General features: G+C 39.6%; 1 protein-coding gene across 14 annotated transcripts in view; it reads right to left on the bottom strand.

Moving 5' to 3' along the window:
• The window catches only part of PKP4 (plakophilin 4), a 259,721-nt gene that overhangs the window by 184,611 nt on the left and 51,032 nt on the right, over positions 1-24,078 (bottom strand). For all 14 annotated transcript variants that reach the window (XM_055572503.1, XM_055572499.1, XM_055572498.1 and 11 more), the window contains one exon: positions 2,859-2,995. In XM_055572503.1, coding sequence (XP_055428478.1) covers positions 2,859-2,995 — 137 coding nt within the window. The remainder of the gene's footprint in view (positions 1-2,858; positions 2,996-24,078) is intronic.

Here is a 24,078-nt window from a genome sequence, read left to right on the forward strand (position 1 = left end):
AAAATTCAGGTGCATGTTAAAAGATATTACTTTCTAATTCTTAAACCAAGTGCTTTGACATGATGTTTGGGTTTGTACTATGTCAGCATGTTAATAAAATTTATTTTCACTATTCTACTTCTTATAATAAATACATAAAGCTGTTTTAATTGGTGAGATCAACATGGTGAAGTTTTGGAATGTTAATGCCATGTTGAAGTATATACTGTCACAGCATAAACATGGCTCGTATTCAAAAAAGTTTTTTTGTCTTCATATCAGTGGCCTGGAAGAAGTTTCTCAGTCCCAACAGGCACATATTTAAAAGCAGAACCACCAGCTTCTCTTAGGGAGGGCATTTTCTTCTTAAGTAGAGATGATGATGATGATAATAGTAATATTAGCCTTTACTATGAGCATTTACTAAGTGTAAGGGAGTATAAAAACTTTACATAGGTTAATTTAATGTTTCAATAACTATTACTATCTTCATTCTACAAATGAGAAACTGAGGCAGAGAGAGGTTAACAATCTTGCCAAGATGACACAGTAAGTAGTGGAGCCATGATGGGAATCCAGCCATCGCCCCCTCGCACTGAAGGAGTCTCTGTATCCCAACAAAACATTCATTCTGAGACACATCCACCATCAAACAAGGTCTGTTCTCTGAGATCAGCGGACCTGATCCCATCACTCCAAGCCTATGAAAATAAGGCACCTTTTTCCCCCCTATAATTGTATATCCTACCCAGTAATACTGCTCTTTGATACAATACATGACTAAGGACATAATCTAAAATTAATTATTTTATTTGAGTCTAACACAACTACAAATGTGACATTCTGACTAGTATTTTAGAATCAAATATATAAGGTAAACAGTAATTAGTTTTCTTATTCTCAGCTAACTTTTCTGTGCTCTGTCTCATTTGGCAGACAAAGGCAAGTGACATATTTCAGGAAAGTCTAAGAAATTTTTACTCTAATTACAGAGAAATTTGAGTATCTTGCTTTGTACCACACAAATCCTATGGGAACTAGAGTTAGCTATTTAAAATCAGGCAAGTATCTTGGAACAAGAGATAGATATGGTGTCTTGGGTTGAATGATGGACGCACCGAGTAATGAGCACTGACAATCTTAAAAGAAATTAAGAATGAAAACTGTGAATGTATAATAATGGACTCAAATTCTTAAGAACAAGAATAGAAGTGTATCTTCCCACTAACTAAAGTGGGAGACACATGATAATTCTACTAAATAACAAATATCTGTATATTTTTTGCCTAACCCAAGAAACCAGAACTCTTTTTGCTTTCTCTCACAAAACATGCATTCAAAATACTATTCATTGCCAAAAGATAAAATTTTGAAGTCATTTGAGGCCATTAAGGAATTATAGGGCAAAAATTCTGATAGGTTTCCAATCTCTTCTATATGCAGCGTTATCTAGTTTAAAGATACAGACACGAAGGTTCCTACTGTTATGCTTACTGAGCACAGTTTCTGGTTTTAAGTTAGTTCTGGGTACTTTGATAAATTTACTGTCATATTTCACCAAAATGCAGTATACACTAAGAGTCACAAATAAATCAGAGCCTTCTCATTTTACAGCTCCTTGGGTCAGATCTCAGCAACTAAGAAGAAAGAGTCCTTTTTTTCCTCCCTAAAGGTGATAGATAATCTATAGTTTGGGAGAAAATGAAAATAGTACTGACTCTAATTTCCTTGTGTCTTCCCAAATTCCTAGTTTGTGAAATGTTTAAAAACTTCAAATTTCTGTAATGAATGAAAAATATTTTGACATCTTGCTACTAGGATAAGTTGTGAAATCATTTTTTCTTGAAAATACAGCTCTAATGGCAAGACACATCTCCTAGTTTTAGAGCAATCTTTTATATACACACCCATCTTTAAGTTACAGCAAAAAATAAAATAAGGAAGTTTTAAATACCCTTTCACTCTTTGTCATCATTAGTCATGGGAGTTGTTGACACTGATTTTTCAAAGAATTCCGGCCTACATACAACATTTAAGCTTGTATCTCTTGAGAAAAAAAAAAGACTAGTATTTTAAATCATAAGATTTAAAAAGACAATTTCACTATTAGATTATCTCCAACAAAATAACCCTCACAGAGGGCATATACTTTTTGGTTGTTTGTGTGTTTTTTGAGGGAGGAGGGCAGAAAAGACAAGTCTCCCTGGAGGTTTACACTGACATTCACTTTTATTAAGCTTCTAAATCTTATGCAGTTAAACTTTCTCTAAGCCCACCAGATCAAAATCTAATTTAGAAGGCTACCTGGATCTGAAGGATAACAGTATTAAGTGCCTTTAAAAAATCAACATAAACATGACATTTAAGCAAACTGGCACAGTGTGACAAGTTTTAGAACAGTAGCTCACAAGATGAGTATACTCTGATTAAGACAAACACAACAAATAGAACCTTTAATCCAAAAAAGCACGGAGACAACCCTATGTAATACCTATGTTAAAACGTTCAACAGATCTAAGGCTATCACAGGCCTCAAGTTGCCAGAGTCCTGACAGAAAAGTCAGCGATGTGAAACACGCTTTACAAAGCTGGGCGTGCATGCACACACTCTGCAAGGTGAGCGAGACAGAGACACCGATCACCACTGATATTGTCCTTACTTGCAGACGCACAAGTATCCTGCATGTTCCGATTCTGACTGGCACCTGGAGCGGCTCTACCTGCCAGTCATCCCAATGTACTCAGGGATGTAAACACCTTATAATTAGAAAACGTGAAGGCGTCAAGGACGTTAGACAAATTGAAAACACATCCAAAGATTAATTTTTAAAGGCAATGAAGAAATAATTAATTGCAAAGTCTAAAATCGGAAGATGTACCTGCTCCTTCACAGAAGCTAGAATAGTGGTGGCTGTGGTCTCGGGCTCCATGCCGGGGCCAGTGGAGGCAGCTTCCTGGCGGCTCTGTGGTTGCCCCTCCTCCACCAATGAGGCCTGTTCAGGAGCTGGCATTCCTCCTGCAACCAAGCAGGCAAAGGGTTAACACTTTCATCTGCTCTTGTGCAGGAACAGGCAGGGGCTGCGTGCTTACGCAGGGTTCCCAGGAACTACCACAGACTTCAACACACCATGATCACAACGCCATACAGCTATATGATGTCTAAAAGGCAACACCCAGGGTCAAAGTAGAACTAGTACTACCAAACACTAAAAAGTAACAATAGAATAATAATGACAATAAAAAACACTGAGAAAATATTTAAACAAAATCATAGTCTAAAAATGATGTGGAAAGTGTTAAGGAAGAGGATGCAAAAATACACCAAGGAGAAATAAAGCTGTAAGATGCTATAAAATTGCTGAATTTTCTAAACAGTTCACCATTAAGTAAATAGGATTACCTTATCATGAACAAAATAGTAACAAATACGCTAGACTGCTGTAAGGGTCAGTTTTCAAAGAAGTACTCGAGTAAGAAGACACCTACAACTGTAAACGCTTTACAATTGCAGAAGAGGCTTATGCATGAGAAGAAAAGGGAAAGTAAAACTTACAAAAGGCTTGAAAGTCTAGGCGAAATTCTGTGGTATTTGAAAAAGTCAAGACTGCTGGTGGAGCATTACAGCTCGCTTGGTTTCCTTAGAGGAATCTGTCGATGCCAAGATGACAATGACTGTGGCGATGGCGCTGGACGAGAACTGATTTCTCAGGATCATCGACTGTGACAGAAACGGGTTCTTGCCGAGTGAACAGGTGCCTCTCCTACATAACACAGACTGAGAGTGGTGTGTTTGCTGGGAAACTTACTGATTTGATATGGATTTTTATATAAATTTGAAAAAGATTGGGAAGAGGTACCCACATAAAATGTTGTAAATATTCTAATAACTTGTTGACCTGTCTGTCTCTCTGTCTGTCTCCTCCAGAATAGAGTTTATCATACCATAAGACCAGCCTAGAGCCTGGCATATATAATATCCAACTAATCTTGGCCAAATAAATGAATACATGAATGAGGACTGACTGTCTCTTCCATGTCTCATAACAGTCATTAGGCAAATCTGACCGCAAGTGCTATGGTGCTCCTGAGACCTTATTTGCTTAATACATTACTCTGTACTTGTATTTCAGACCGCAAGTGCTATTTTTGACATTCTTCATAGTTTTCTCCTAAAAATGACTCTACTCTCATATTTTGATTTCTTTTCAACTTCAACAATGTTCATTTCTGTAGGATGATCTGGGGTGGGGGGACAGGGGAGAAGGTCCCCATTCCCTCAAATGTCAATATCAGCTTGCTGTTTATTTCCAAACTCATAATCTGTAAGACAAGGGAAGATGAACATATCACCCGAGCCTCCACCTCCTTCCTCACTCTCCTGACTTGCACACTGGGGAAGCTGGGGTTAGGTTCCAGGGTGCTGTCAATGTTGCTTTACTGCTGCCACATTAATGGGCAGAAATGGAAAATGGGTCTGATGAGTATGTGTATTTTCCCCTAATGGGGCTCTCCATGAGGAGTTCTCATGGTTGCTCTAGAGGTAAATTCTTTGTTGTCAGTTTCTGTGGAGCCCCAGGCTAAGTGCAGCCTCAACTGCAAAAAGGAGGACCTCCAGTTCAAGTGGGAGGAGGACCTCCAGGCTTAAAGTATGTGGGTAAAGTAAAGTAAAGTAAAGGATCATAACCTAAGTGCCTTGAACATGAGCCACCACTTCCTCACTTACAAAAAGAGCTTACTAATTCTTCCCACAACACCATGGGATGATTTTTATGACAATCTTTATTTTTTAGTAGGTATGTTAATATTGATATATAGAATAGTGCTCTCAAATATCATTGTTGTTGTTAGTTGCTCAGTTGTGTCTGATTCTTTGCTACCCCATGGACTGTAGCCTACCAGGCTCCTCAGTCCATGAGATTCTCCAGGCAAGAGTACTGAAGTGGGTTGCCATTCCCTTCTCCAGGGGAAAGTATTATTAACTGGATAAAATAATGCATTTCTGTATTTAGCCAGTGCTCATTATAGATAAGATTTAAGGTCTATAAAAAAAAAAAAAGCCACACATAACAATCCTAGACTTGCACTTAAGGCTGGTAAAGATATGAAAATATTCTATGCCATCAAAAAACTACACACCTTAAAATAAGCAGATGGTTGCAAAGAACAAAAATGTTACTATGCAACAGTGAAACAAATAATGCCAAGAAACAAAAATTTTAAATGTCAAGAGTATAATACCCTGAAATAACCAATGTATAAGAAAAAGAGAAGCAAATTTTCAGTGAACAAAGAGAATTTGGGAAAGAAAGAAACATCACTGGGGAAGTAATTACTCTTGACTAAAAATAGGAGGATCCTTGCTATTTAAAGAAAGATACTGAAAAATACTGTTGTAACGCATTACGTCACTGTGAGTGCACCACACTTAATTTCATGATGTTTATTTTCTGATGACTGTCCAGATCTATGGTATCAGATGAACATCTTCTGAATACCACTTTGCCCATGTAACAACATGCAGGATGATACCAGGGTACGGGCATAAAGAAAGGTCACTGACCATTAATGGCTCATCATCTAGCTAAGGCAGCAAAATATGAGTCAGACCAAGACAGAGGCAAGAGACAAGTGATGGAGTAACAACGCTGAAATCAACAGGAAGAGGTGATGAAAAAGAAACTATTATTCAGCAAGAGAGGAGACTTGCATAGGTAGGCATGATTTCTACTCTCAGATTCCTCAAAACTAGGAGACACTGCAGGCAATCACCAACACTCAGGGGATAGACGATGATGACCAGGGTACCCAGGCTTAACTGAGGGTGAGACATTTCTCTACACCTCATCTCTGAACAGTCCCTAAACACCATCACCAAGATGGGGCAAAGAAGGGATGCCATACTACTGACAAGCTATACACCTAGTAAAGTAATCTGTTCATTTACATAGGTCTCCTAACAATTTTAGGAGCTGGAAGGAATCAAGCTAAGACTAAAGTTACAGAATATTATTACTTCTCCCCATTAGCAAAGCAAAAAAGCAATGACTACTTATATGGCAAAGAGACTGTGAGAAATTAAGCTTTGTGCTTCCCTCAATTATCTCAACTGGCCCGATCTGGGCAATTACATTTTAGGGACCTGGGTACACTTACAAATAAGTTGCTGGACCATTCTGGCTCTTTGAAAAATCAGAGAATGGAAAAGGTGCCAGAAAACTGGAAACAGGAAAATGCCATTGCTGTTTTTGGAAAGAAGAAAGTAGACTCTCTTCATGTTACAAACTAGAGAGCTAGACATAGATGTTGGGTGAGATTCTTACAAGGATTTTATCCAAGAGATGACTGTGAGAACCAAAAAGGGGCACGCCAAAGAAAAGTCATGTTAAGCTCATCTAATTTCTCTTTGGCACTGTAACCACGGAAGTGCAGTGTGTCTAGACTCATTGAGGCATGATGATGTTAGAAGTCCCCCATGGTATTATAATCAGCATAGAAATAGGGCTGGCACAAGGATAACTGCTGCCTCTGACATTCTGTAAAAAGCGGAACAAAATATATCAAACTACAGAGGTTTCTAATGTAATGCTAGAGAACTCTGATCCTGGCCCAGCCCTAACCAAAAACTTTAACCACAATGTAATAATAATATATACATAATGTAATGTATATAAAATAATGTAATATACAGGGCATGCTCAAATTCTTCAATGAGTAAGAATACTGAATTTACCAGGTGATGAAATTCAAATATAAAAATCGCTGATACACTGCAATAATGAGTTGCTTCTAATGAAATGTAAAAAAAACAAAAACACCAAGCATAAACAAGGATCTTGTACTTAGGGTTAACTCAGCAGCACACAGGGGAAAGATTTAGTAGGCACTTGGACTTCCCTGGTGGCTCAGATGGTTAAGCATCTGTCTATAATGTGGGAGACCCAGGTTCAATCCCTGGGTCAGGAAGTTCCCTGGAGAAGGAAATGGCAATCCACTCCAGTACTATTACCTGGAAAATCCTATGGACAGAGGACCCTGGTAGGCTACAGTCCATGGGGGTCGCAAAGAGTCAGACATGACTGAGCGATCTTCACCATAATCACCTAAGGTTCAAGAGCACAATGAGTGAATCAAGAATGAAAAGAGGCTTCCACAAAGCCAAGGTGATGCCATGTTGTATCGATATCAGCATTTAAGGTGATAGAAAGAAAGGGACAAGGGAATGTATACCTCTTCTTCAGGTCCATGTCCACTTTCAGTGATGGGTGGCACATTAACAGGAATGGACACAAATGTATTCATTCGAGAGGATGCGTAGGATGGTGAAAGGATTCCACCATTTATTTCCAGGCACAAGGACAAAATTAATGATGAGCTTGAAGCTTAGCTGAGAACACAGGAAGAACACTTGACGGAACAGGAAGAGAAAAATCTAACCTGAACAAGAAAAGGACCATGCAGACAAGCAAAGGTCTATGAATCTCTTCAGGACTGCCAAGCACAAACAAGGTCAGAATTTTTGGTCCCAAGAGCTAGACCAAAAACTAATGGTTTTGTACCAAACTTGTATTAACCTAAATTACTACTGTCTTTATACTCTGAATCAAATCTGGCTAACAGTTATGTTTCATTATATTTATATTGTAAAATTAAAGGTTGGCGCTATGAGGGCAAGCTCAGGAAGGTCTTTCCTTTCAGAGTAAAAGAGCCAGACATCCACAATTTCAAGAACTAAACCCCCAGAGGTGGTATATTCCCCATCGCTGGAGGTCTTTAACCACAGTTCAGAAGATCAAGTAGCAGGGAAGGTACAGAAGGAATCCTGCACCGGGTGTGTGTCAGAAATAGGAGACAAAGTTCTCTGAATCTGGAGGCAGAGACAAAGATATGACAACATCTATGTTCTGAACTGATGTGAATGCTCTTCAGGGGTTTTCAGAGTGTTGTCTACCACATCACACCTCTCTGTAAAAAGGCACCTGAAGGCCAGGACACTGGGTTTTTCCTGAGAGAATGATGGTGACTGGAAGTCTTACTGCTGACTGTTTCTGTTTAGCTACACAAAAAGCTCAGAAGAGTTTGAAATCAACTCTTACAACTGTGTTCTCATGTTATTCCAGCCTTTCATTACTTTTTTATTACTTCATTTTATTTCATTACTTTTTATAATTCTGTTGGACAGCATTCTTTTGAGCCTTGTGAAATACTTTTTGGAAAGCTATGAACTGTTATGTGTTTTCACTAATACCTCTATTGAAGACAAATTTTTACATAAAACTGTTGGTATAACATAGTGTGTGTTTCTCATAGTGAACTCACAAATTAACAAGAAATTTTCTGTTCAGGTTGCAGGTCAAGTACATTCTAGTGTGATTATAAAAGGCTTTCTTTGCAGGCTGTGGATGTAATATACAGGAATAACTTAAGACTCAACTACAACCCCCTTTTATCACAGATGACACTAACCCACAAAATCATCTCCACTAACCTAATGAGATAGAAGATCAACTAGATAGTGGATTTTCCTCTATTTACCCATTTCTACTCGCCTTACTGATAATTTTTGTCAAAGTATAATAATACACTTTATTTTCTCTTATCCAGTGAAATACACTGGATTCTGTATTTTTTCTCCATTCTTTTGCATAAGTAAACTTGAGTATTAATAGCACGACTCACACCTTGAGATGGCCGCTTACGCTGTGTGCTGCGTAAATGGTGCTCCCAGAGTCAGGTGGAGTACTGACACTGTCATGACATTTACCTGTCATGACAGGTAAATCCTGTAAAACTGTTAATAAAAACTAAAGATTCTTCTTCTTTCTATATTGGATAAACATAGACTGCACTTTGGTATTTTCAATCCTTCTAAACAAACATTTCTTACAGAGAGCAAAAAAAAAAAGGAAATCTTCTTTGGAAAATACAAGCTGGTTTTAGAAAAGGCAGAGGAACCAGAGATCAAATTGCCAACATCCGCTGGATCATTGAAAAAGCAAGAGAGTTCCAGAAAAACATCTATTTCTGCTTTATTGACTATGCCAAAGCCGTTGACTGTGTGAATCACAATAAACTGTGGAAAATTCTTTTAAGAGATGGGAATACCAGACCACCTGACCTGCCTCTTGAGAAACCTATATGCAGGTCAGGAAGCAACAGTTAGAACTGGACATGGAACAACAGACTGGTTCCAAATAGGAAAAAGAGTACGTCAAGGCTGTCTATTGTCACCCTGCTTATTTAACTTATATGCAGAGTACATCATGAGAAATGCTGGACTGGAATAAACACAAGCTGGAATCAAGATTGCTGGGAGAAATATCAATAACCTCAGATATGCAGATGACACCACCCTTATGGCAGAAAGTGAAGAGGAACTCAAAAGCCTCTTGATGAAAGTGAAAGAGGAGAGTGAAAAAGTTGGCTTAAAGCTCAACATTCAGAAAACTAAGATCATGGCATCCGGTCCCACCACTTCATGGCAAATAGATGGGGAAACAGTGGAAACAGTGTCAGACTTTATTTTGGGGGGCTCCAAAATCACTGCAGATGGTGAATGCAGCCATGAAATTAAAAGACGCTTACTCCTTCGAAGGAAAGTTATGACCAACCTAGATAGCATATTCAAAAGCAGAGACATTACTTTGCCAACAAAGGTCCGTCTAGTCAAGGCTATGGTTTTTCCAGTGGTGATGTATGGATGTGAGAGTTGGACTGTGAAGAAGGCTGAGCGCTGAAGAATTGATGCTTTTGAACTGTGGTGTTGGAGAAGACTCTTGAGAGTCCCTTGGACTGCAAGGAGATCCAACCAGTCCATTCTGAAGGAGATCAGTCCTGGGTGTTCTTTGGAAGGAATGATGCTAAAGCTGAAACTCCACTACTTTGGCCACCTCACGCGAAGAGCTGACTCACTGGAAAAGACTCTGATGCTGGGAGGGATTGGGGGCGGGAGGAGAAGGGGACGACAGAGGATGAGATGGCTGGATGGCATCACCGACTCGATGGACATGAGTCTGAGAGAACTCTGGGAGTTGGTGATGGACAGGGAGGCCTGGCGTGCTGCAATTCATGGGGTTGCAAAGAGTCGGACACGACTGAGCGACTGAACTGAACTGAACTGATAAGATTCAGTTTGTTTTGTTATTGTTTGTTGTTTTAGGATTTGGGATCCCTTAAAGCACATAGCTGTCTGACATGTTAAAGGGTATAAAAAAGATAGGATGGGGATAACCAACAGGGTAAGAATGTAACTCTGAGTGGGGATGACTGGATTGACAGGTGAGATGAGCATACATTTCTGCTATTTTCCAACTCACAACACCATGAAATAATGGAAAAGGCATTTTCTCTTTTTTAGGATAAGAAAATTAGCCAGTCTAAAAATTCAAAAAACGCCTTCAGTATGCCAATATATTAGAAAAATAATGGTTGCAGACCTATGGCAAAATAACCAGAAGCAACCAAACCACACACACACAAGCCTGATGAGTGGCTGGAGCAGTAGGTGAGGGAGCTCAAAGTCAGAGGATCTTGGGATTCTTAGACCTGGGCCATAATCAGATGATCAAGAGGGAGACAATGCCACTAGGTTAGACTAGCAGAACCTCCTTAACAATCTAGAATTAGGAGAAATTTAAAAACTGTTGTTTGAGCCATTGAGATTTCAGATGACTTGTTACATGGTAAGTGATACTAACTGATACAACCATCAAGACAAGAAATGAGGATACAGGGGGAAATTTTAACTTATCAGTGTTATTTTTAAAGTATTATAAGATTAAAAAATTAAATTTTACATGCTGAATTGTCTTCTAAGATATAGTTTATTTAATACATTATTGCTCTTTGACTTACTAAATAAGATACTATAAACTAGGTGTAACTGAAAATATAAAGATGAGTAAGACCTCCTATTCAATTTATAGCCTAAATGGAAAGACAAGGTAAATAAACATCCAAAATAAAATACATCTCAAGATAAATGGGGTACTAAGAGCTCAAACACAGGAAGCTTAAAGAAGGGCTTCAATAGCATGTATAAATAAGGACACTATACTAGGTACAGTGAAAGCACAGTGAAAAAGTGAAAAGTGAAGAGGAGAGTGAAAAAGTTGGCTTAAAGCTCAACATTCAGAAAACTAAGATCATGGCATCCAGTCCCATCACTTCATGCCAAATAGATGGGCAAACAGTGGAAACAGTGGCAGACTTTATTTGGGGGGCTCCAAAATCACAGCAGGAAGCAACAGTTAGAACTGGACATGGAACAACAGACTGGTTCCAAATAGGAAAAGGAGTACGTCAAGGCTGTATATTATCACCCTGCTTATTTAACTTATATGCAGAGTACATCATGAGAAACGCTGGACTGGAAGAAACAGAAGCTGGAATCAAGATTGCTGGGAGAAGTATCAATAACCTCAGATATGCAGATGACACCACCCTTATGGCAGAAAGTGAAGAGGAACTCAAAAGCCTCTTGATGAAAGTGAAAGTGGAGAGTGAGAAAGTTGGCTTAAAGCTCAGCACTCAGAAAACAAAGATCATGGCATCCGGTCCCATCACTTCTTGGGAAATAGATGGGGAAACAGTGGAAACAGTGTCAGACTTTATTTTTTTGGGCTCCAAAATCACTGCAGATGGTGACTGCAGCCATGAAATTAAAAGACACTTACTCCTTGGAAGGAAAGTTGTGACCAACCTAGACAGCATATTCAAAAGCAGAGACATTACTTTGCCAACAAAGGTCCGTCTAGTCAAGGCTATGGTTTTTCCTGTGGTCGTGTATGGATGGGAGAGTTGGACTGTGAACAAGGCTGAGTGCCGAAAGAATTGATGCTTTTGAACTGTGGTGTTGGAGAAGACTCTTGAGAATCCCTTGGACTGCAAGGAGATCCAACCAGTCCATTCTGAAGGAGATCAGCCCTGGGATTTCTTTGGAGGGAATGATGCTGAAGCTGAAACTCCAGTACTTTGGCCACCTCATGCGAAGAGTTGACTCATTGGAAAAGACTCTGATGCTGGGAGGGATTGGGGGCAGGAGGAGAAGAGGACGACAGAGGATAAGATGGCTGGATGGCATCACTGACTTGACGGACATGAGTCTGAGTGAACTCCAGGAGTTGGTGATGAACAGGGAGGCCTGGCGTGCTGTGATTCATGGGGTCACAAGGAGTCGGACACGACTGAGCAACTGAACTGAAAATCACAGCAGATGGTGATTGCACCCATGCAATTAAAAGACTCCTACTCCCTGAAAAGAAAGTTATGACCAACCTAGACAGTGTATTAAAAAGCAGAGATGCTGCTTTGCCGACAAACGTCCATCTAGTCAAGGCTATGGTTGAGAGTTGGACTGTGAAGAAAGCTGAGTGCCGAAGAATTGATGCTTTTGAACTGTGGTGTTGGAGAAGACTCTTAAGAGTCCCTTGGACTGCAAGGAGATCCAACCAGTCCATTCTAAAGGAGATCAGTCCTGAATGTTCATTGGAAGGACTGATGTTGAAGCTGAAACGCCAATACTTTGGCCATGTGATGTGAAGAGCTGACTCATTTTAAAAGACCCTGATGCTGGGAAAGATTGAAGGCAGGAGAAGGGGACGACAGAGGATGAGATGGTTGGATGGCATCACTGACTCGATGGACAGGAGTTTGGGTGAACCCCGGGAGTTGGTGATGAACAGGGAGGCCTGTGTGTTACGGTCAAATGGGGTTGCAAAGAGTCGGACACAACTGAGCAACTGAACTGAATACTAGGTGCAACAGAAGGACACAGGTAGGGAGAAGCCTAGCTATAATGCATTCATTTTATTAAGCTTTTGTATGTAAAAATTTGCTTCAGGTTTAATAGATTTCTCAAAATCGTCCCTAGACTCTTGTTTTATAATATATGCAATTAAGGGTATGGCAAGCCATATCAAATCTAAAGCTGTTTAAACAAAAATTTGTTTTTATCATTAGTTTTTCATATCAAATGCTAGTATTAAAGATTAAAGACTAATAAAACCAGTAGCACAGCACATATGGGGATTCAGAAATATGGTAATTTATAAGTGAATAACCAGAGGCAATAAAAACAGTAAAATTGTTTAGGACTTGGGTATTTAATAACATTTATAAGATCTATTTTTAAAAGAAGTATACAGTCTACTAACAACCAGTTATCTTATGCAGTATTTGTCTTTTTAGTTTACGACAGTGATTTTTTTTTTTTAACATGGACTCTTTAAATGACTTCTGAGTGTCTTGTGATTTACACCAGGCTTTCTAGCTGATAATAACCTACAAGTTCTGTATTAGATATCTCAGAAGTGTTATATCAGACTTATTTTTAAATTATAAATTTATTTGTAATTTGAAAGATTCAAATTAAAATTAAAAATTACAAAATATGCTCCATGGACTACTTCTAGTACATCAGAAACAATGTTTCCAACGTTGCAAACTATAAGTGTGGGAAATGCTTCCTCTTGAAGATTCCTAAAAACATTGTTATTTAAAGTGAGACCTGTGGGCCAGCTATACTGGCAGCCCTTTAGCGCTTAGAAGAAACGCACAATTTCAGGCCTCACCCCAGACCTACTGAATCATCCTCATGTGAATAACATCACCAGTGTTTTGTACACAAGTTCAAGATTCAGAAGCAGTGGCATAGAGCATTTAAAGACTGAGAAATCTCAAAGTAAATGAACCTGTTTAATCTCATCTATCTCAGTATCTCACACTTATCTGACCCGCAATTGTTTTCAGGGCCACCTATTAACATTCTGAGGAATATGCTTTGGGAAATCCCACAAGATAATAATTACTATTAATGAGCAAATAAAGCTAGAAAGAGGTACTGCTCCATCCTTCACAATTAAAATAGGGCTCTCTCAGCTTTTCCAATAATGTCAGTGTATTAAAAGAAAAACATTAAGTACTTTAAAGAAAATAGTACAGAAAAATTAAAGTTCTCTTCAATAAAGGCTCCTTCCAACAAAATTAGGCATGGAGTTGTGTTTTGGCTGTTAAGTTGGGTAACAATTTCTTGGAAAACATCATTTCTGAATGAAGGAATATAATGGTTTTCCAGAAAAAGAACTCAACCTGCTCCAGGCCAGGTGTGAACTTTAATTATATTTTTCATGCTTGTCTCATGAACATTTATGTGGAAATAGACATGGTATATGGTACACATTGGTACTGTGGCTGGGAGGATCAACTCCCCATCTGAGACATACAACAATTTGCCTAAAATATGTCCAGTTCAATATAGATATTAATCTAGAAGATGCTTTCCTAAAAGCACAGGTAAAGAAGGAAAGCTGACAGTTTTGATTTGGAGTATTATCAAAAACACTGATCTTATAAATGCTTGAAGTCACTTTTAATAATACTGGTTTAAGTAATAATGTACGTTGCCAGGAGCCGGCATATTGCATATTGAGTGCATATTGCATATTGAGTGCAGCACTTTCCACAGCACCATCTTTCAGGATCTGGAATAGCTCAACTAGAATTCTATCACTGCCGGGAGCCAGCGTGAGGCACTCCACCCATGACAAAGGTCATAAGGAAGGAGGCTCAGCACACGCAAAGGTGGGATCGAGCCTCAGGAGTCCCCCTGGAAATTCTCGAGCATCTACCCCCAAAACCAGAGTCTGCCTACTTTCTGCTTTGTGCTTTCACCTACACCTCTGACTTTACAGGGGGCTGTCCCCCACTACCTCTCTCTGAAAATAGAGTTAGCTTACAGCTCCAGTTAATAATTCCTGGGTGTGACAGTGTTTCAACCTACAAACTCCTTTGGAAATCCTCTAGCCTGCCTGAATAGGTTTTTCCGGCCACATGTGATTGTTCAGAGCCTCCCAACTGTGAGAGGCAGGAGATGTTCTAAACTGTCTAAACACAGATTCCTTTGAGTAGTTAAAAGATTGATTAGAAATTGTATTGGTGAAGGGTTTTTCACTTATTGGGCCAATGTTTGCTGCTAAGTCTCCATACTCCTTACCTACTGTGTCCTTGGCAGTGTATTGATTGATATAATGGGTGTATAGAAATGTAAGTAGTAGCCTCAATGTTTGTAACCTTGGACCCTTGAGTTAATTCTTTTCTTGATTGAGCCCACCTCACCTTTGCCCTATAGGAATGCAGCTTTGTCCAATGCTTTTTTGGAGGCTGGTGCCTGACTTTGGAATAATCACCTTTAGAGAAAAATAAGTTTCTTAAAATGTTAACAGGCCTCCTGGCCAGAAGATGATGTCAATCACCTGAACTTTTGCATATGATAAGTTTGAAAGCCTGGCTTCGATTAGAACCAGGAACTGCTGTCCTTGCATGACTCCACCCCTTCCCCCATTATCCTCTATGCATAACTTAAGGTATAAAAACTACTTTGGAAAATAAAATGTGGGCCTTGTTCACCGAAACTTGGTCTCCCCATGTCGCTCTCTCTCTCAAATTCTGGCTGAGTCTCCATCTGGAGCGCGGAACCCGCCATGCTTGCTAATTATGCCTGGGCTTCTAAGATCCGACCGGGGAGGCCTCAGTGTCTCCTCTCCTTCGGGAGAACGGAAGGACGCCTGCGGCCTACATAAGTGGTGCAAACTTCTTGTCTTGAAGTTTTATTGGTCTCCCGTGTAAACCAAGCTACTCAGCCTCTTTTCTCCACTGAATTTTCCTACTGAGCTATCCTCATTGTATTACTCTTTATATCTTTGATAAATATTTATAAATAAATAGGTCGCCTATGCCATCTCTCCTTCGAATACCCTGGATCAGCTGGGGCTGCTCCCTGGCAGTACATAATGATTTCAATTTTTCAAGTAGCTCTGGAAAATCCTACATCTAAAAAGGCATCAAAACTGGAAGTATGGTAGATTAACAACTGTAATAACAATCCTTTTTGTCCCTGTCTTCAGCAAGTTGAAGTCAGAGAAATGATACTTGTATTTCAGCCTCCTTTAATTAGTTTAATTAGGGCTTCCCTGGTGGCTCAGATGGTAAACCATCTGCCCACAATGTGGAAGACCTGGGTTCTAACCCTGGGCTGGGAAGATCTCCTGGAGAAGGAAATGGCTGCCCACTCCAGTATTCTTGCCTGGAAAATCCCATGGACAGAGGACCCTGGTAGGCTGCAGTCCATGGGGTCACAAAGAGTTGGACACGACTGAGAGACTTCACTTTCTGTCTTTAATTAGTTTAGATTTTGTGCACTTAATACTATATTTTCCAGAAGACACACACATTTCCATACTTAACATCTCCAAACAGCTTTTTGAAGAAAGCACAAGAAAAAAATTACAAAGCTTCTAGCATTTTGTTTATCACAGATGGAGCATGCAGTGAACTAGACTGAATTTCCTATTCACTGTTCTGCATCTCCCAATCATACACTCTAGATTCAGTGAGACCAGGGACTCTCTTCATCTAAATCACCACGGTATTCTCAGCACCAATAAAATGCCTGAAACATAGAAGGTGTTCAATAGAGTTTGTTGAGTGAAAGAAGGAAACAATGAGATGAAGACTGAGGGGAAGAATGACAATGTATCTTCACTTTTATCAAAGAAATATTTATGTACCAAGCAGTGTTAAGCTTCAGAACCCTCAAGATGCTGAAGGAGCTCACATTCTAACAGGAGAGAAAGGAATAAAAATAGTGTGATAAATGCAACAGAAAAGATAATAAAATATGCCACAACAGGAGGGACATCCAGGAACATGAGAGTTACTACAAAGACAAAGAGACATAAAACATCACAATGTGTTGTGTTCAGAGAATGCCAACAGATTAAAATTAGGGTGGAGAGGAGGAGAAGAAAAGGAGAGAGAAAACTCTGGATATGAAAAAGATTAAGGAACTCTTTGTTGTTTTTGGCTGCTCAGTTATGTCTGAGTCTCTGTGACCCCATGAACTGTAGTCTGCCAGGCTCCTCTGTCCATGGAATTTTACAGGCAAGAATACTGGAGTGGGTTGCCATTCCCTTCTCCAGGAGACCTCCGGGACCTACGGATCAAACACGAGTCTCTTGCATATCCTGCACTGGCAGGGGGATGTTTTACTACTAGCGCCACCCGGGAAGCCCTGGGAAATAAACTAAGAACCAGTAAATGCATTCCCCTCAAGAACTTTATAAAATCTATAATCAGGAAAAGACTATAGAAAACACAGGCGTGATTTATGCCCCATCACATGTAATTAACATCAGAATTGGAGGAGGGGACATTTTGAGTGTGAAGAACAGGAGAGGAAAATCTAGATTTTGGCCCTGTCTGGGGAAGTCAAATCTATGAGGCTACTAGAAAGATCTTCTCTGTAAGCTCTTTAAGGCAAGAGATGGTCCTGAAACAAGACCTCTCTTGAAACTCTCCTCATCTTTAACAGGATTCTAGGTTCATTACTGCAGCAGTTACCCAGGTGCCAGAAGGGAGACGCTTACTCAACAACCATGAACACTCTGGCAATTAAGAATTCATAATTTAATAAATGAGTGCTCTGGTTTACACATTAGTTCTGGTTCCTAGAAGTGCAGAACTGAGGACTGGCTCAGCACTGTGCTAACCTCAGAACTCAGGATGGGTTTGAGGGAAGCCTGGCCTCTGCCACTAGTTGTTCCCCCCCAAAAAAAGTCTAGCTGAGGAGTGGTTCACCCCAATTCAGAAATGTAAGAAAGAGTTAACACAAAACAAATGAACAGGTTAGTCAACACGAGTAACTGATGTCCATTAGTCACTCAGGAGTATGATAAAAACAAACAGCTACATACTCACCGAGCTGCCCATGAAAGTTGTACATGGGGCCCTATCCACAGTCTACCACTTCCGTTTATCTGCTGTGCTTGTATGCTGCGTGACCACCATATGCATGGCAATGAAACGTGATTCTTTCAACATTCACTAGTTTAAGTCAACTTCTGCAGAACCATGCCTTAATTCTAGGTTATCATTTATATCTAAAATCTGTTTTTAAATTTTGCTTTCAAAAACCAATGTATTTACTCATCTAAAGTGCAAACAATTTCAATACCAAGAACCAGGATAGCATGGTTCTGTATTCCACATGTGACATCCAGAAAGCACCTAGGAGGGTTTCCCTATACATCTTAAAAATAAAGCCTGTAGTCATTAAAGTTCACAGTATTTGTCTACTTCTCATCTGGTCTCCCTGGGAGCACAAATGCATACAAAAGCCTATGCAATGATACAGAAGTGTCTTTAACTTTGCAGTAAGCAACCAGAAAAACTTCTCTCCAACAAGGTGTTATCATAACATATAAGAAAATTAAGATACAATTCATAACATACCATTTCTACTGGCTTTACTACTATCCATTTTTATGACTAAATATATTTTAGTTGAGATTTTTTTATTAAGCATTCTAGGGGACTGATTCAGAGAGGGTATCTATTACGAATAGTTTGTGTTTACATATGCTATTTCATACATAACATTTTAAATGGCATGCCACAGTCAAAGGAAAGGTAAATAAATGTTTTCTGGATGAAAGCTTGAATGCAAATAAAGTTGGACAACAGAAATGTTCCACTCTGAAAATGTCTTCCTAACTGGTCTTAGTGTGTCTGTCTGCCTGTGTCTCTCTCTAATAACGTCCCAGAAGGAAGTTCAGTCAGGTAATACAGTTAACCAAGCAAATATTATTCATCAGATAAATAATACATTAAATATTTTGAAGTTACAGCAAACTCTCCCCCTCCAAAGGGCAGAATATTTGTTTGTTTTGAAGTACTGCTAAGTTTCAGCATTCAAATAAAATTTATCTCAAAATAACTAAAAAGCACAATTTTGATCAATGTATACAATATGTATGGAAAACTGAAAACCACTGACTTCAAGGATTTGAGAAAATGTTCTGTGAAGATTGGTCTCACAGTAGAAGCCTCTAACATGGGCTTTTAGACCTTTGCCTGTTTCCTCTCCCCTGCATTCCTCTCCTCCCTCAACCCACATGGGCTCACAGAAGGCTTCCCTGACCACTGTGGTCTTCCAGAACAAGAGGAATTGAGCAGCCCTTTCAAGGATGAAGAATGGTGGATGGTGGAAATTTATACAGCAGTATAGATCACCACAGAAATCAGAGGCAAAAGTCAGGTAGAAATCTGGAAGGGACCCCACTGCATCTGTCTGTCCCCAAACCGTGGGCGTTCTTGCACACAGTAGCTCCCTCAACACAAAGCCTCTCTCTTTGGTGCTAATCCTAGGCCTGAGATCTGCTGTGAGGTTGGCTGAGTGGAATCACAGCCTCTCCCTCCCCCTCACAGAGCTCTAGCTCTGGACTGTCTTGCTGCTTCCTGAGAGTAGCTACTCCACCTCTTGTCATGTCACATTCCACAAGCAAGCATAAAACCAAGCCCACTGCCTTCTGCCTCACCCAACTGTTTCTTCCTTCGACACAGAGTTTGTACACGCCTCCTTCTTAGGAAGGCATTTCTCAACGTGCTCTGGAAATGCTTTTTTTTCTTTTTTGATGACTCACTCCTCTGGTCCAACTAATCTAGAGTCTTAACCAGCACACAATATTCATTTTCACCTACTTGTATCTGTCCTATAAATGTTCTCTCATCTATGTAGACTTAAGTTGATTGAAACCAGGATTCTTGTCTTAGACATGTCTTTCCTTTGGTGTCTAACACATGTGCTAGGGCATTTCATACACTGCTTGCTGACAGAACAGGTTTTACTATGTGAGGAGTTGAAAACAGAAAGTGGCATTCTACTGCTGCGCTTACTGAAAAATGTTTAATATATTAGATGGCTCATAGTCAAAGAGCCACTGAATAAAGTGCTTCCCTAAAGAAGTCTTTTGTTCAGTAGCTGGCACTAAAAATGTCAGAAAGAGTCTGATTTCATTTTCAATCTTCCTACTTGGGTAACCTGTTTCTTTTTAGGGTGAGGGTTTTGTCTTTATTAAAGGAAGAACTTAGGAAAAGAGCCACAAGTCAAGGAAGCTACATTCCATTAGCAGGAGATAACATAACCTTTGTCATAACGTGGTCACACTAGTATTTCTAAATTCTCAGCTGCAGATCTAGCATATAATTAAAGTGTACTTTTAATGAAACCCTATACATCAGAGTTATGATTCCCACAATAAGCCAGAAAGCTGTTATCAAAATCTTGATTATGTTTCAATATATCAAAACATCACCAGTTCCAATTAAATGGGCAGAAAAATAAAGGGACTGAATTGAATTATTCCATACTTTAAAGACATGTTTTTTATTGCTGCTAATAAAAACATAGATTTATGTGCTGTGATTTAATGAATAGGTCAAAAACAGCATTTAGTGATTCTAAAATTGTGTTAAATTACCTCAAAGATTAACTATGTTTTATATATACCCCTGAAACTTTTTTTGCTTAAAACTTCATTATTCAGAGTGCAAAGATAACTTTAGTCTATCAAAATGAATTCATCACAAATTCATAATCTATCAGAATATAAATTGGCACGACACAACTAGATCTCAAAAGATAAGTGTGACTTTTGGGTTTAAACTACTGTGCCCTAGATGTGTTTTTGTATCATTTTAATTTGGGGGGCAGAGGGGGAGGCTTGCCTTTATTAATCTGAAGATCATAAACTGATTCAAAGTTCACTGATAGGTTGATAGGGCTATCTATGCTCATGTCTCTTGAATACTGCAGAAAACCTATCTAATGCCCTCTGAAAGGTAGAACATTCACCAATAAGTATGGCATTACAGAGTATGAATAAGTAATGTTGATAAATATTTAGAACCCTGGCAGTACAAAGAAAGAGAAAACATGTCAGATGACTTTCCACAGCCGCCCCACAATCTCTTTACAGTTAAGGTAATAGTGTAAATACAAAATTTTGATGCCCAATCAGCATACCAGGATTAAAAAGTCTATGACAGAAGTACCATCTGTCTACATGAAAGTATGTGCCCTTACACCCTGTAAGAATTACAGCAACATACGTAATTTTGAACATCAGAGGCACCATAAATATGACTAATTTAAAATGTTTGGTGAAGATGGAGCAAACTGGTATTTTGATAGGATAGAAAAAGACACCGAAATGGCAATCTGCTCACTTTACAGCTCAACAAGTCTCTCCTCTTTCTGAGTCACTACACTCTTACTCTTAGAGCAGATGGATCTCTTAGTATCAATTTCCTACCTATATATCAATTATAAACCGTCAATAAGAATGAGGAATTGCCTAGGATACAAAGTGGTTCCTAATTTTCCCTCACTGGCATCTTCCTTTCTCTTTTCAATGTCTTATACAGAATGTCTAAAGGATAAAATGTTCCCTGGGCAGGGAAAATTGGACATACCTATTGAAGGAAAAAGGCAGCAGTCACTCTGTGGTAGAATCACAATGAGCAGAGATGGAGGATGGACGAAGTCTACCCCTGGGGGCAGACCCAGGAATATTTCAATTGTGAACAAAAGCCCACCACAAAGGGCCTGGGTTCACATTACCCCGCATTCAATTGGCAACAAAAGTTTAGAGGGCTTTTCAGGTAGCAGTCTGCTGCTGCTAAGTCACTTCAGTCATATCTGACTCTGTGTGACCCCACAGACAGCAGCCCACCAGGCTCCCCCGTCCCTGGGATTCTCCAGGCAAGAACACTGGAGTGGGTTGTCATTTCCTTCTCCAGTGCATGAAAGTGAAAAGTGAAAGTGAAGTCACTCAGTCGTGCCCGACTCTTTGCGACCCCATGGACTGCAGCCCACCAGGCTCCTCCATCTGTGGGATTTTCCAGGCAAGAGTACTGGAGTAGGGTGCCATTGTCTTCTCCGAGCAGTCTACATTCCAGCAATTCTATGAACCCAAAGACCCCAAACATCACTTTCATATCCCTTGCTTAATACAATGTATTTTCTCTACTCTTCTGCTACTGTGAGAGAGACAAAAGAAGTTTGAACAAGACATCAATATTAACCTCAATAATCTGATGATCCAAATGAACCAAAAAATACTAAAGTAACCAAGAAGTCAAAAGTCTGCTTCCCTGTCAAGATCTGTAGTTCATTCTCCTGAGCAAGTCAAGTTTTCAAATGGAGCCAGTACAGCAAGGGACGGAGCTAGGAAAGTGTCAGATGAAACACATCTGAGACTTAGTTGGGACAGTCTCATGCTGCCATAAGTGAGTCCCAGTTTCACAGTACTCTGTTGATCTTCACCACCAAGATACCTAAACCAGCTGGCTTTCAATTTACTTTCGACTCACAGCTGCCATGAGCAGCTTCTGAAATTACATCACAACAAAGCCATTCCATTAACAGCATAAACTCATCATACATCACACATCATAGTGGTTTAGTCACACAGGTCTCTCTCCAAACTTGTATACAACCATTCAGTATGTGATATCAATCATTTCTGGATCAGTATATCTGTACCACTGCCAAATAAACATATCATGATAAATGTACAGAATATGAAAACACCCAAGTAATGGGCATGCCACCTTGGCCTTCAAAGGGAAAGAAAGAACAGAACAGACTATGGCTGGATGGAACAGGCTTTAGGTTGGCCAAAAGAATCACTTCACTATTTCCCACTCCTGACTTTCTATAATTCCTCACAGTTATTCATAAGAGATCAAGTAGTGGCAGTACCTCTTAAGACTATGTCCTCTACGTGCAGTCATGAACAATGACCATAAACTAAATATGGCACTTTTAGAAAACATTTAGCAGTTCTCTTATTAACCTAATCATGTCTGATTTATCTTCTCTAGTCAAAAATAAAATATTTTAACCAGCTGTTCCATTCCTTCCAAAAGCACACAAGGTGAAATTACATTTATAGGAACTTCTTGGCAACATTTCATGTGAGCATTTTAGTCAGAGGGAATAGGGAAAAGTTCCACTCTAACCCTTCCCTATTCTCTTCCGAGTTTTAGAATATTTTAATTTATAAAGTTTTACTAAAAGCTTAAAAGCAAATAGACATAAGAATAAATTTTGAAGAGATAATTACATCAATTATTGATCAGATTTCAGAAGTAATCACAAAACAAGTAGTATTAAACACAGTAGCAACTCTTATTGCTAAGGATGCCCTTGTGTCAACAACACAATTAGTCATACTTCTTTCAGAAACTTCTGAGGTCACCAACACAAATCTAAATGTTTTTGTGGCTCAATTATGTGGTAGCAATATATACTTGAAGACAAAAACAGCAACTTCACAGAACTCTGGAAACATAAAGGACCCTTGACGACCATCTAGTTGAGTGCTTTTTCAAATTCCTTATTCTCAACTCTTCTTCTAAATAAACTCAAGATAATACCAAGAAGAAAGAAAGAAAAAGAAAAGCAGGAGCTATTCTTGACAGAGTGTCTTCTCTCCTCAACCACAGCCAGTCAGGAGGCTCCCTGAGGAAGGTCATTTCACCTCAAGGCTTGCACTTCAGAGATTCCTGGAAGCTCATTAGCCTAGTTTTGCTAAGAGGTCTGCAGGTTCTCAAGGCAGTGAGCAACCAAAGCAGTACAGTCCTAGAAGAAACACAAGTCTGTCACATCCAACTCAAAAGTACTTCCTTCTTACTACACAACCTTTTTAAAATTCAAATTTCACATATAGCTTTGAGGAAAAAAGTTCAGATGTACTATCTTCCAAATGTTTTCATGTTTCAGATGGAGAACAGCACGAACTCACAGTTGAAGGCATGCCTGCTGAGAACCGCAGAGCTCTTCTGCACCAGAGTGGAGGCTGGCAGAGGTGAGCCTCAGCCCGGTCCAGGCTCCTTGACCCACACCTGCACTTCAGGAACTCGGCACTCTGCCCCTTTCTCTAACTGCCCCTGCACCTGCTGGGCCAGGCCCTGGCATGCTCCCATTCCAGCCTGACGTCCCTTACCTCATACTGCTGAGGCACTTAAGCTGAGTCAATCCTTACCTTAAGTCTGACCTCACCAACACCCTCCCATCATTCCATGGCTTTCTTTTCTTTCCTCTCATCCACCCTGCTGTTTTTCATATTAACACTCATCACTACCTGATCTCATCGTCTCTTGCTTCGAATATAAGCAGCATAAGTATAGTAGAGACTGTGTTCACTAGTTTATCACAAATAGCAGCAGGGTGCAGGAGGAAGAACTTTGGTCTCAGCGAAG

The sequence above is a fragment of the Bubalus kerabau genome, chromosome 3 (genome assembly GCF_029407905.1).
Source record: "Bubalus kerabau isolate K-KA32 ecotype Philippines breed swamp buffalo chromosome 3, PCC_UOA_SB_1v2, whole genome shotgun sequence".
NCBI lineage: Eukaryota > Metazoa > Chordata > Mammalia > Artiodactyla > Bovidae > Bubalus > Bubalus kerabau.